The sequence below is a fragment of the Meles meles genome, chromosome 1, assembly GCF_922984935.1.
Source record: "Meles meles chromosome 1, mMelMel3.1 paternal haplotype, whole genome shotgun sequence".
Classification (NCBI taxonomy): domain Eukaryota; kingdom Metazoa; phylum Chordata; class Mammalia; order Carnivora; family Mustelidae; genus Meles; species Meles meles.
In genome coordinates this window covers 37,533,623-37,544,551 of record NC_060066.1, presented here as the reverse complement: position 1 = coordinate 37,544,551, position 10,929 = coordinate 37,533,623, and the positions used below count along the sequence as shown (strand labels likewise).

General features: G+C 36.1%; 1 protein-coding gene and 1 pseudogene across 1 annotated transcript in view; one reads left to right on the top strand and one right to left on the bottom strand.

Moving 5' to 3' along the window:
• Positions 1 to 1,371: 1,371 nt before the first annotated feature.
• RGS22 (regulator of G protein signaling 22) overlaps positions 1,372 to 10,929 on the bottom strand; it is a 117,025-nt gene continuing 107,467 nt past the window's right edge. The window contains exons 25-29 of the mRNA XM_046007305.1: positions 8,392 to 8,550; positions 5,049 to 5,147; positions 2,927 to 3,020; positions 2,742 to 2,822; positions 1,372 to 1,403 (exon numbers count right to left, since the gene is read on the bottom strand). Of these exons, the coding sequence (XP_045863261.1) occupies positions 1,393 to 1,403; positions 2,742 to 2,822; positions 2,927 to 3,020; positions 5,049 to 5,147; positions 8,392 to 8,550 (444 nt within the window). The 3' untranslated portion in view covers positions 1,372 to 1,392. The remainder of the gene's footprint in view (positions 1,404 to 2,741; positions 2,823 to 2,926; positions 3,021 to 5,048; positions 5,148 to 8,391; positions 8,551 to 10,929) is intronic.
• LOC123927824 lies at positions 5,555 to 5,720 on the top strand (annotated as a pseudogene).

Genomic DNA, 10,929 nt, shown 5'->3' with positions numbered 1-10,929 from the left:
GACGCGGGACTCGATCCCAGGACCCTGAGATCATGACCTGAGCCGAAGGCAGCAGCTTAACCCACTGAGCCACCCAGGTGCCCCGAAAGCAGTCTTTTATTGGTTGTAAATGTATATTGCAAATTCTGGGTCAACTTTGTTTAAAAAGAAGTATAATTGACATGCTAAGAGAGGAGAGAAATGGAATCTTATAAAATGTTCAATTAAAACCGAAGGAAGGCAAAAAAAAAAAAAAAAAAAAGGAAGGGAGGGAGGGAGGAAACTAGGAAAGGAAGGGAAAGGAAGAAACAATGATCAGGTGCAACGCAGAGAAAAGTGACACAGCTCACAGCCCTCCCTGCCCAGGGTGTGGAGCGGAGCGGAAGCACAGGAAACCGAAGGGCTCTTAAGCTTTCACAAGTGTCCAAACCACTGCTTTAGAAGAAAAATTCTCTCTGAAGTGTGCCTCCTGATCTTTCCCCCCTTTAAAATGTTTCTAGAAGACTCTCTAGAGAATCGGGAATAGCAATTTCTACTTTGAAAGTACTGTGGGGTTCTGAGAGAGCGGAAGTCCGTTGCTTCCAATCCGGTGATGCAGGTCACAGTCTTTAGAGCTTCTGCGTCCCAAGGCCTACAGCTGGTGAAGTTCATTCTCCTGCATCATTTCTGACACTTTGTCCTTTCTCTCTGGGAAAGAGGAGAAGAGGATGTATGTCTGGGCTTTCTCTGATTCACATGTGACTCCGGTTAATAAGGGGGCTTTTGCCGTTTCAAGCTCCTCTTTTTTACCCTCACATTCATTGCAAAGAATGATCCACAGAGCTCATCTATCAGAATCCCCTAGGATGTCTGTTAAAGGAGGGAGACTCATGGGTTCTGCCCAAGACCTACTGAATCAGACTTTCAGAGACAGAGCCCAGAAATCTGCCCTGTGGGCAAATGCCACAGGTGACAGTTACACACACTAAAGTCTGCATTTGAGAACCACTGCTTTAATGTTAGGTTCCTTTGGAGCTGGGGAAAGGGATGGGGCTCGAAGTCACTTCTCTTTATGTTTTGGGTGAATGTCCTGCTTGGAGTATTTGCCCCTAACCCCCTGCTGATTATGTCTGCTAATGAAAGAGAGTAAATGCTCCAAGGATATTTACTGGAAGATTACCCAAGGAGCATAACATGATAATTTCTTAAGTTCTGTGATTAGCAAGCCATTTTGATTCTTCTAACCTAGATGGCAGTCATTTTATCCTAAATAAGTTTTTAAAAAAATTTATGGTCTCATACGTCATGTGTACAGAATAGCTATCATTTTAAAACTATGAGAGTACAACATGCCAAGCTTTATTTAGATGGTAGGCTTGCTCTAAAGCAGGCCATCAATAAATCACTTGAGCTTCCATATCAGTTAAATTTGGTTTAAGGGATTCCTGCAAGAGAAAAATAAATGGTTGTAAACATAAACAGCTATGGAAAATATAACTCGAAAACAAACAAAAAAAAACTTGCAAAGAGTTGTAATAAGGATCCCCCAAAAATGAACAGATAGGTCAGCAAACCCTCCTGGTTGAGACACTCTGAGGGTGGTCTCAGGGTTTAGGGAACTTGCAGAAGGGTTCAGTGGCTAGGATAAACTGAGAGAAAAAAGATGAACCAGCGAAGAGCATAAAAGCCTGCTCATCAAACCCTCCCAAGAACCAGAAATCCAAAATCCACAAAAAGCTAATCAGGAAGACAGAAGAAATGAGAAACAGGACCTTTACTGGGTTCTTTAAATACTGGTTCCACAGGTCACACATGGGCTATATTACTATATATATATATATACACACACACACACACATATATATATCTATATTAGTATATCGATATATCTATATATATATACAGATCTATATCTATATACTATATCTATATATAGATATATCAGTATAATATCTATATATAGAGATATAGATCTATATCTATATATATTATATATATATATTACTATATTACTGTGCTACTTTGTAAAGGCACTGACGTCTTTCAATTAGCAGCCAGTCCCAACTGTAGGATCCTATCAGTCTTTGCAGGAAAGAAGGACTGGGCTTGATTTCCAGTTCTTTGTTTTTTGTTTCTTCTTGTATTCCCAACTTGGGGAGATGGAGCTTGGAGAAACTCTGCTGGAGAAAACTTGGGGAAACTAAGCTAGAGCCTCATCTTCTGTTGTTCTTTGTAGAAGAAAAGAACAGAGAAGGAATAAATAGAAGCAATGAATGGTCATGCCCTGAAGCTTTCCTTTTCAGGGGACTGGGCCACTTGGAAGGGACACAAGGTGCTCACTCCTTCCCATCAGTTTGTTAGCAGGATGTGTATGCACGTGTGTGTGGTGCCTGCATGGTGTGTGTATGTGCATGAGCGTGTGTGTCAGAGGGACGTGTATGGCACTGAACAACTTTCAGTGTGTGACTTATCTTGCATTTGGTAGCAGTAGGTTATACCCACATGAGTACTGTCATTTTGAAAATAGGATGGAGGGTTAGGTTCACAGCAGAGGAGAAAAAACAGAAAGGGAGACTCAACACTCGCACGCATGCACGCACGCACGCACACACACATGCATGCACGCACACACATATACTGGAGTTCTCCTATCTGTGGGTCAGAGCAGGTGGGAGGGAGGCAGTCTTCATCCCTTCTTGCTGTCTCTGTGTTAATGGCCTCCTGGAAGGCTGGATTCTAAGAAGGAAGAAAGAATGGCAGGTAGACTATTGCCGGAAACTCACTCTGGATGTTGTGGGAAGACACAGTCTTTTTCAAAGACAGAGATGAAGCAGGAGCCTTAAAATTTGTGAAGGATGATGTGGCTGTCCAAAAATAAGAGAAAGAAGTAATCATCAGCAAAATCCTCTAGAACTAATCCATGGTAGAAGGTAACCAAGCAACCCTGTAGGCAAAAAGCAAACATTACCTGTAAATAACTTTTTTTCCATCTCTTCTTGAATTTTAAGAAGAACCCTTTCCTGTTCTAAGGCTTCTACGTACTTGGAGTAGCACCAGGTTGGCTAGAAAGACAATTTTCAAACTTAATTTTGGAAACGTTTGCACCAGGAAATAAACTGAAGGTAAAATGGCTTACATAAGCCTCTTCATTTAAACCTTTTATTGAAGATAACAAACTTCAATAACAGATCATTGAATATAACTATTCAATGATGTGCCATAACTATATGTACAACTATTTCTTAATGAATCAATGTTGCAAAAGCTTTATGGATTTCTTGACAGCTATGCAGTCACCTACATTTATATTTAATTTGATTGTGATTTGATTTTTTTAAAAGATTTTATTTATTTATTTAACAGACAGAGATCACAAGTAGGCAGAGAGGCAGGCAGAGAGAGAGCCCTGCCCAGCAGAGAGCCTAATGCGGGGCTCAATTGATCCCAGGACCCTGGAATCATGACCTGAGCTGAAGGCAGAGGCTTAACCCACTGAGCCACCCAGGCGCCCCTGTGAATTTAGATGCTCAAGCGAGATCCAAGTTTGGGGAGGGTATTTTACATTTGGATTAATGGCAATTCTTAAATGTGCAAAATCTATCTGAACAAATGTATATACAGAGCATCCACACTTGCAAAATGGCAGTATATTATTACTCTACCAATTGCTGGAAGAATTCACATGGATTCCTTCAATAGCAACAACAATAATAATTTACATTTACGGAATGCCTTTGGTTTCCAAAAGCTTTTAAGGTTTCTTACAAAACTCCTAAGATATTTGACAAGAGATCATCACCATCATCATCAACATCATTCCCTTCTCTCTCCCCTTTCTCCTTTTAACAGATAAGGAAACAGGCTCAAAGCAAATTCCATGATTTTTTTTTTCAGGCTTCCAGGTAATAATAACTGGTAAATGACAGTGAAAATTAGAAGCCTGTTATCACAAATTCCACATTTCCCCCTTTGTTTTTACATGGTGTTTCTGAGATTTAATGCTAATCATTTGCTAATGAATGTTCTTCCAACTGGCATTATTACATACCACACACTTTTAGATGTTACCTTTTTCAAAATATGGTATCACAAAATTGGATATTTCCCTTCTTCTCAATTAAAAAAAGTTTTATAGTCTATCAGTTATCTTAGCTGAGTGGCTGAATTTATTTAACATTCCTAAATGCCAAATTGGTGCTCGCTTCGGCAGCACATATACTAAATGCCAAATTGTTCCTTGGACTTGTGTTATCCTAAGACACAAATGCTTTTGACACAAAACATTAAAAAATAGACATGAATTTATGAAATGTTGTAAAAGTGGTATTAATGTACAAGTTATAAATGTAAATATAAACATAAAAACTGTGAACGTATTGTTGATGGTCATTTACTGGTCAATTTTATGATCACTTCAGAGATCTGATGTCAAAAAATTGACATTAAGGGACGCCTGGGTGGTTCAGTGGGTTAAGCTGCTGCCTTTGGCTCAGGTCATGATCCCAGGGTCCTGGGATTGAGTCCGACATCTGGCTCCCAGCTCCACGGGGAGTCTGCTTCTCCCTCTGACCTTCCCCCTCTCATGCTCTCTCTCTCACTCTCTCTCTCTCAAATAAATAAAATCTTAAAAAAAATTGACATTAAGCCTTTGATGTTTTTCTTTGTTTTTTAAACCCAAGAATATATCAACCAAATGTATTCTACCTTGTTCTCTATCTGCCTAATTTATTCCCTTTTCCAATAAGAGTCATTTCAACTTCTGCCTCTTAAATCTTCTTCGTATGTATCAGAAAGTATTTTCATTGATTATATTGTCCAAGATGAGCAGAAATTTTAATGTTCTCCAAGAGCTCACGGAAAATCCCTTCCAACCTCTCCTAATATAAGTTTACCTTCGTTTTCTTTTTTTTAAATTATGTTCAGTGAGCCAGTGTATAGTAATTAGTTTTGATGTAGTGTCCAATGATTTGTTAGTTACCTTCATTTGCAAACAAGCACACCTTTACTATTGCAGAATAACTGAGTGACTGCATTCTACTATCCAATGCCCGAAAGAAGAAGTGGTATCTGGAGACACCTTGACTGCTTACCTGTCGACCATATGCTTGTAGGCCTAAAACTGGGTCAGTGGCTAGAGTGAATGTTTTGATAGCAGATGCTGAAGAACTTGCACATTGTCTGAGTCCATCCTGTAATTATATTAAGTTATTCCAAAAAAGGGATAACACTATATTAGTATAAACTTACAGTAAAGGAGTCATAACATCAGATGAAAAAATATTTTGTGGTGAGTACCATACCTGTGGTTTCATCAAGTCAATATTACTACTGTGACATAATTCATGAACTCTTTAATTTTCTTTCATCCTAACATAAAATATTTTGAAATAAATAATAAATTATGAAGAAAATAAAAATCACTCCCAAATTCTGGCATCTAAGAAAAACCCTTGTGAACATTTTCATAAACATACATCCAAACTTCTCATCAGGGAAAGATATAGATATAATCTATAATTTTAATATTTATTTTTATTATCTAAATTTCATGCAAATGGGATCACACTAAATGTCCTCTTATGAAACATCCTTTTCAAGCTTTGCGCAGTGGCAGTATTGTAGCCAATGAGGTTTATCCGAGGCACGATTATTGCTAATTGAAACATCCTTTTCACATTAAATGCTGTGAAAATGCTTCTATGTTAATAAATATAGAATGGGAATATAAAGGGGAGGGTCTTTGTATCAATCACCAGTATCCCTACCATACAACATATAGTATACACCCGAATATTTGGATGATGAAATGAATACATCATCATTTCCAATGATGAACTGTCCTATGCACTCGAATCCTGAATGATAAAAAAAAAACTGTATCATCACATCAACAGGTGAATAGTAATCTAGTGAAAGTATGTACCATAGATAATTCAATCAATGCCAGCTATTAGAAACTTAAGTCATTAAAAATTTTTTATTATTATAAATGATGCTGTGTACACATTTCAGTTGCTGACAGTACTGTCCAAGAAATTCAGTCATGAATCAGAGGAAAACCATAAAACAAACTAAATATTCCTATAAAAATATTTGCATATATGAAATAATACCCCAAACCATAAATGCAGAAACTCAGTCCAGAAGTAGACCAAAAATATAAAAAGGAAATATAAAATGACAGTTTACTGAACTTAAAAGAAGACTGAAGAAAAAGACAAAAGTCTCTCAAAAGTGAAGTTACAAGGTACTCAAGGGAGAAGGAATTTGATTGAACAGATAGGGGATTTAAACACATATTATTTAAGTACACTCTATTTCTGATCCATGTAAATGTATATAAATGATATATAATATGTATATAAGTCATATATGTAGATCAAAAGATTTATATATACATATACATGCACACACATATAAAATATGTATATAAATCACCCCCAAAACTTAGCAAAAACATAAAACCTATAGACTCAAGAACTGATCAATCCTCAACACAAATCCAAAGAAATCCACACAAGACATATCATAATCAAATTCTGAAAACGAAAGACAAAGAAAAAATCTTGAAAGTGGTATGTGAGAAACAATACCTTATCTATAGAGAAAAGAAAGAATAAAATAACAGATCTTGGAGCATCAAGAAGGAAGAAAAATTGAAAGAGCAAAAGTATGGGTTAATAGAATAGACTTTTCTTCTCTCTTTGAGATTCCTCATTTATGTTTGAGGGTTGAGGCAAAAATTACAAAACGTCAGAGTTTTCATTTTGTTTTATTCTTATGATGGCTTTATATGGGTATCACCAGTCATTTTCTGCTCATTTTGAAATGGCTTATATTTTCCTCAACCACCAGTAATCATGATGTGGTTTGATGTGGTTCTCAGTATAGGTTGAGGAAATATTTAAAATAAGTATAAACAGGTGAGGGAAAAAGACATAAAGGGGGAGAGTAATTCCTAGACTCTACTCAAAGTGGTAAAATGTCAACACTAATAGACTGGGAAAAATCACATATCTATAATGTAATATCTAAAGCAACTACTAAAACATCTAAACAAAGATACACCCAAATAAAATTCTAAGAAATAGACAAGTAATCCACAGGAATACAGACAAAGGAAACAGAATAAAATGAAAAACAGAAGGAACAATTAAAACAAGAAATAAAATGGAAGACTTAACATATAAAAAACTACACTAAAGATAAAGAGACTAAATGCACCAATTAAAAGACAGAAGATGAGCAGAATAGAGTTTTTACAAAATCACCATGACCCAACTCTATCCTGTATATTTGAATAGAAAAAGATACACCATACAAATATCAAACAGAGCAAGCTGCTTCTGCAGCTTTGGAGGAGTTTGGCAGTTTTTTGAGAACCTCTGTAGTTCTCTATATTGTTTATGAAACTGTATATATACATGTATAAAACACTATCTTTAAAAAGATCTGGAAGAATATAGCCCAAGCTTAGTGGATGCTCTTGGGAATAGGGAGGGTAAAAGAATTCAGAACTGGGATTAAGAGAATTTGCTCTTTCTGTAGGATTTACTCTTTCTGCAATATTTTAGGGAGGAAAAAAAAACAAATGAGGCAAAATGTTAGCAGTTTATTTTGACCTGTGTATATAGGAGCATTATTATATTACTTCAGCATCTTTCAATAACTTTTAAATTTCTTTTAAAAAATAGAATAAGCATAAGCTTATAAATAAATAAAACACATTAGTTGGGAGCCTTTACTCTTTTTCAATTCAAAGAAAATGGATAAATATAAGGATAGACAGATGAATGGATGAATAAATGGACAGACTAACAGACAAATAGGCAGGTTGGGCAATTTATAATTCATATTTATAAATTTCACAGTGAATGTATCATACTGTAATTTTAATACTGAAAATGCTTTACCATGAGTTCATGACATCTTTTCATTCATTCATTTTTTTTTTTATTCCTGATTTACTCAGTAAACAGTGATTAATAACTGAACATGTGCTGGACACTGGTCTATGTGCTATGATACACAGATGCACAAGACAGATACTATCTTTGGGAATCAGTCCTGTGAGAATGACAGATGCAAAAACTTGTTCATGAGGCTATATAAAGCATTCTCCAAGAGAGTAAGGAATGCTACTACATGGACGTGAGCTGCTTGTGTTGCCTATTGGGGTCAAGGAAGCTTCCACAGGGAAGAGGTGATATTTGAAAAGAATTTTGAAAATTTCACAACAAAGGCTGAAACCTTTATAAAGAATTAAAGCCACTAAAAGCTGTATTCTATAATGTTTCTGCATTTTTCCCCTGGCCCAAATTCTTCTATAAATTCACACACATCACATACCTTTTAAAAGTATGATTCAAACCATAAGAAAAAAATAACTAAAAAATAAAAGTATGGTTCAACTCAAAATGAGTCTTGTCTTACCTTTGCAAATTTTTCGTCTTCTATGACTGCCAATTTTTTTTTCTGCTTATTATATTCTTGTCTCCTCTCTAAAACACTCATAATTTTTTCATCAGTTAAGTTCTTCCTAAACTCACAAAACTGAGGCCAAAATTTAAATAGAACCCCAAAAATTGTCATCTGTATAAAAAACAATGTCTCAGGTTACAATTTCATACAAAGGTACTGATTTAAACTCTAATTCACCATAATAATGGATTAACTATTCTATCTTTAATATACAGCATGTTTCCTCCAACTTATTGTCTCCAGACATCTTGGTATAGTTTAGCTCAGCACATGCTTATGATCAATGTTTTTTACTACCAATGAGAAGTCTTTCTTTAAAAAAAAAAAAAAAAAAATACTTAAAAGTTACTTTATTCTTTATGTTTCCCTAACCAATTGATTGTATTAATAAAGAATCCATTAGGTCTTTTCAAATAAGAAATTTATGTCTTCTTTTAAAACATACACTGGGTGATCTGCCACACACTCTGCTGTTTTATGCAAGTATTCCAAATATTCGGTCCATCAAGAGGAACTCCTCTCTGCCCCCCCCTTCTTTCTTTTAGAGAAAGGAAATACCTCTGGAAAAGCTCTTAAACAAAGCTGCAGATCTAAGAATAAATCTTGAGTAACTTTTAAATGATATAATCTCTTTTATGTGAGAGCAAGAAAAGTAACATTTAAAAAGCAGGGTGGTATCCTGGACAAATGCTTTCTACGAGCACATTCTACATTAAGTGATTAATTGTGATATTTATAGAGATAAGAATTGTTGCTCAAATTCCCATGCCAAGTATTTCCATTAGTTCCAGAGGCATACATTACTTCCAAGAAGGTAGGACTTGCCACATCAGATCAAGCTCAACATCTTGTTGCTGGGAATGACCTTTACCTAATGCCCTGGAGAAAAATGAGCCATCCCATTAGGCTCCAAGCCAACTCTTCAGGGGAAAGGAGGAATTTTTAAAAAGCAAGCACTGAAGTGATCAACAGAGTCTTCAACTGGTTGGTATATTTCTTTATTCCTTTTTTTCTGTACATGGATATTATCAGTAATTCTAAAATTATTTACTCCTTTTAAAATACAGTTTATATGCAACTAATGTATCCTTGCGCCCTACACCAAAAACTAATGATGTAGCCAACTATATGTTGGCTAACTGAATTTAAATTAAGAAAGAAAAAAAAAAAGACAGTTTTATCATTGAATTCTGTAGCCTCTTGGTATTTTGAATACAAAAGCTAAAGATCCTTTATTTGATGAAATACAGGCTTTTTAAAAAATTTCATTTACATTTACCGGCCACGTCTTTATTTAAGTAAGTCCCTGCTCCAATGTCAAGGGATTATGGTGGTTTTTATGCAAATTTCTTAAACTTAAATACTCTCCCTCTTCTTCCTCTATTTACCAACTATTGACCCTAAATCTCAGTTATCTCTCCAAAACCTGAGTCATTCCTAGCTCTCAAATACATTGACTTCAATCTAGAAAGTCTTATAGTAAAAGTCACCCAAGTAGAACACAATTTTTCAATAGGAGACCTAAAACTGCTCTATTCCTAAAAGTTGCAATTACGATTTTAGGTTAATGACGTATGTGCTAGTCATGAAAATTACTCTGTGCCTGCAGAACCTTGAAAGAAATCAAACTGTATGTAACAAAAGGTTTTAATAATTTTAGAGCTACTTTGCTTACTGGCAGGAGATGGGCACTGGCTTTAGTATGAATAAAAAGGGCTGGTGAAAATTTGGCTGGGTGAAGAAAACTTGAAAGCTATTAGTGATGCAGGTGGGGGACAGGCAGAGGCCAAACTGATAACAATACCGGAACAGGCAACAGGTTTTTAAATCGACTATGCAGCCCTTTCACTCAAGTTCGCTCTCATTCCCAATTTGATCTTACTCCTTTCTGTCACAAATGATCACTTCTCGTGTTCAGTCATCTATGTGTTCAAAAATGCCTATTCAGTGCCAGGATTTGGGCCACAAGGGTAAATAAGAAACATTCCCTACCCTCAAACACCTTACAATCTACTGGGAAAGTCAGCATGAAAATAGGCATTTTCAGTTTTGTGTGATAAACAGACATCACACAGGATCTTACAGAAGCACAGAGGAGAGATGATAATGCAAAAAACTCAGGAGGGAAGAGAGTGAGTCATGTCTGTGGAACTACAGATATGTCAGGAAGACTGGGGGTTGGGTAGCAGGGAGTGGTAAGAGATACGCCTAGGGAGATAAATGAAGATGTTCTTCGTGCTGAGGACAGTAGGGAGTAACGGAAATAGAAAGCAGAGAAGCGACATGATCAGATAGACATTTTGAGAAAGGTGGCTCTGTCTGCAGTGAGTTAAATGGTTTTGAGAGAGCCCAGAGGCACGTTTGGCAGTTAATGTGAAGTATTGCAGATGTGAGATGAGGTAGTGGCATGGAGTCAGAGAAAAGTAGATAGGATGACAGATAACAAAGAGACCAATGGATAAATTTTAGGGACTGCAGATATGGGGGTAA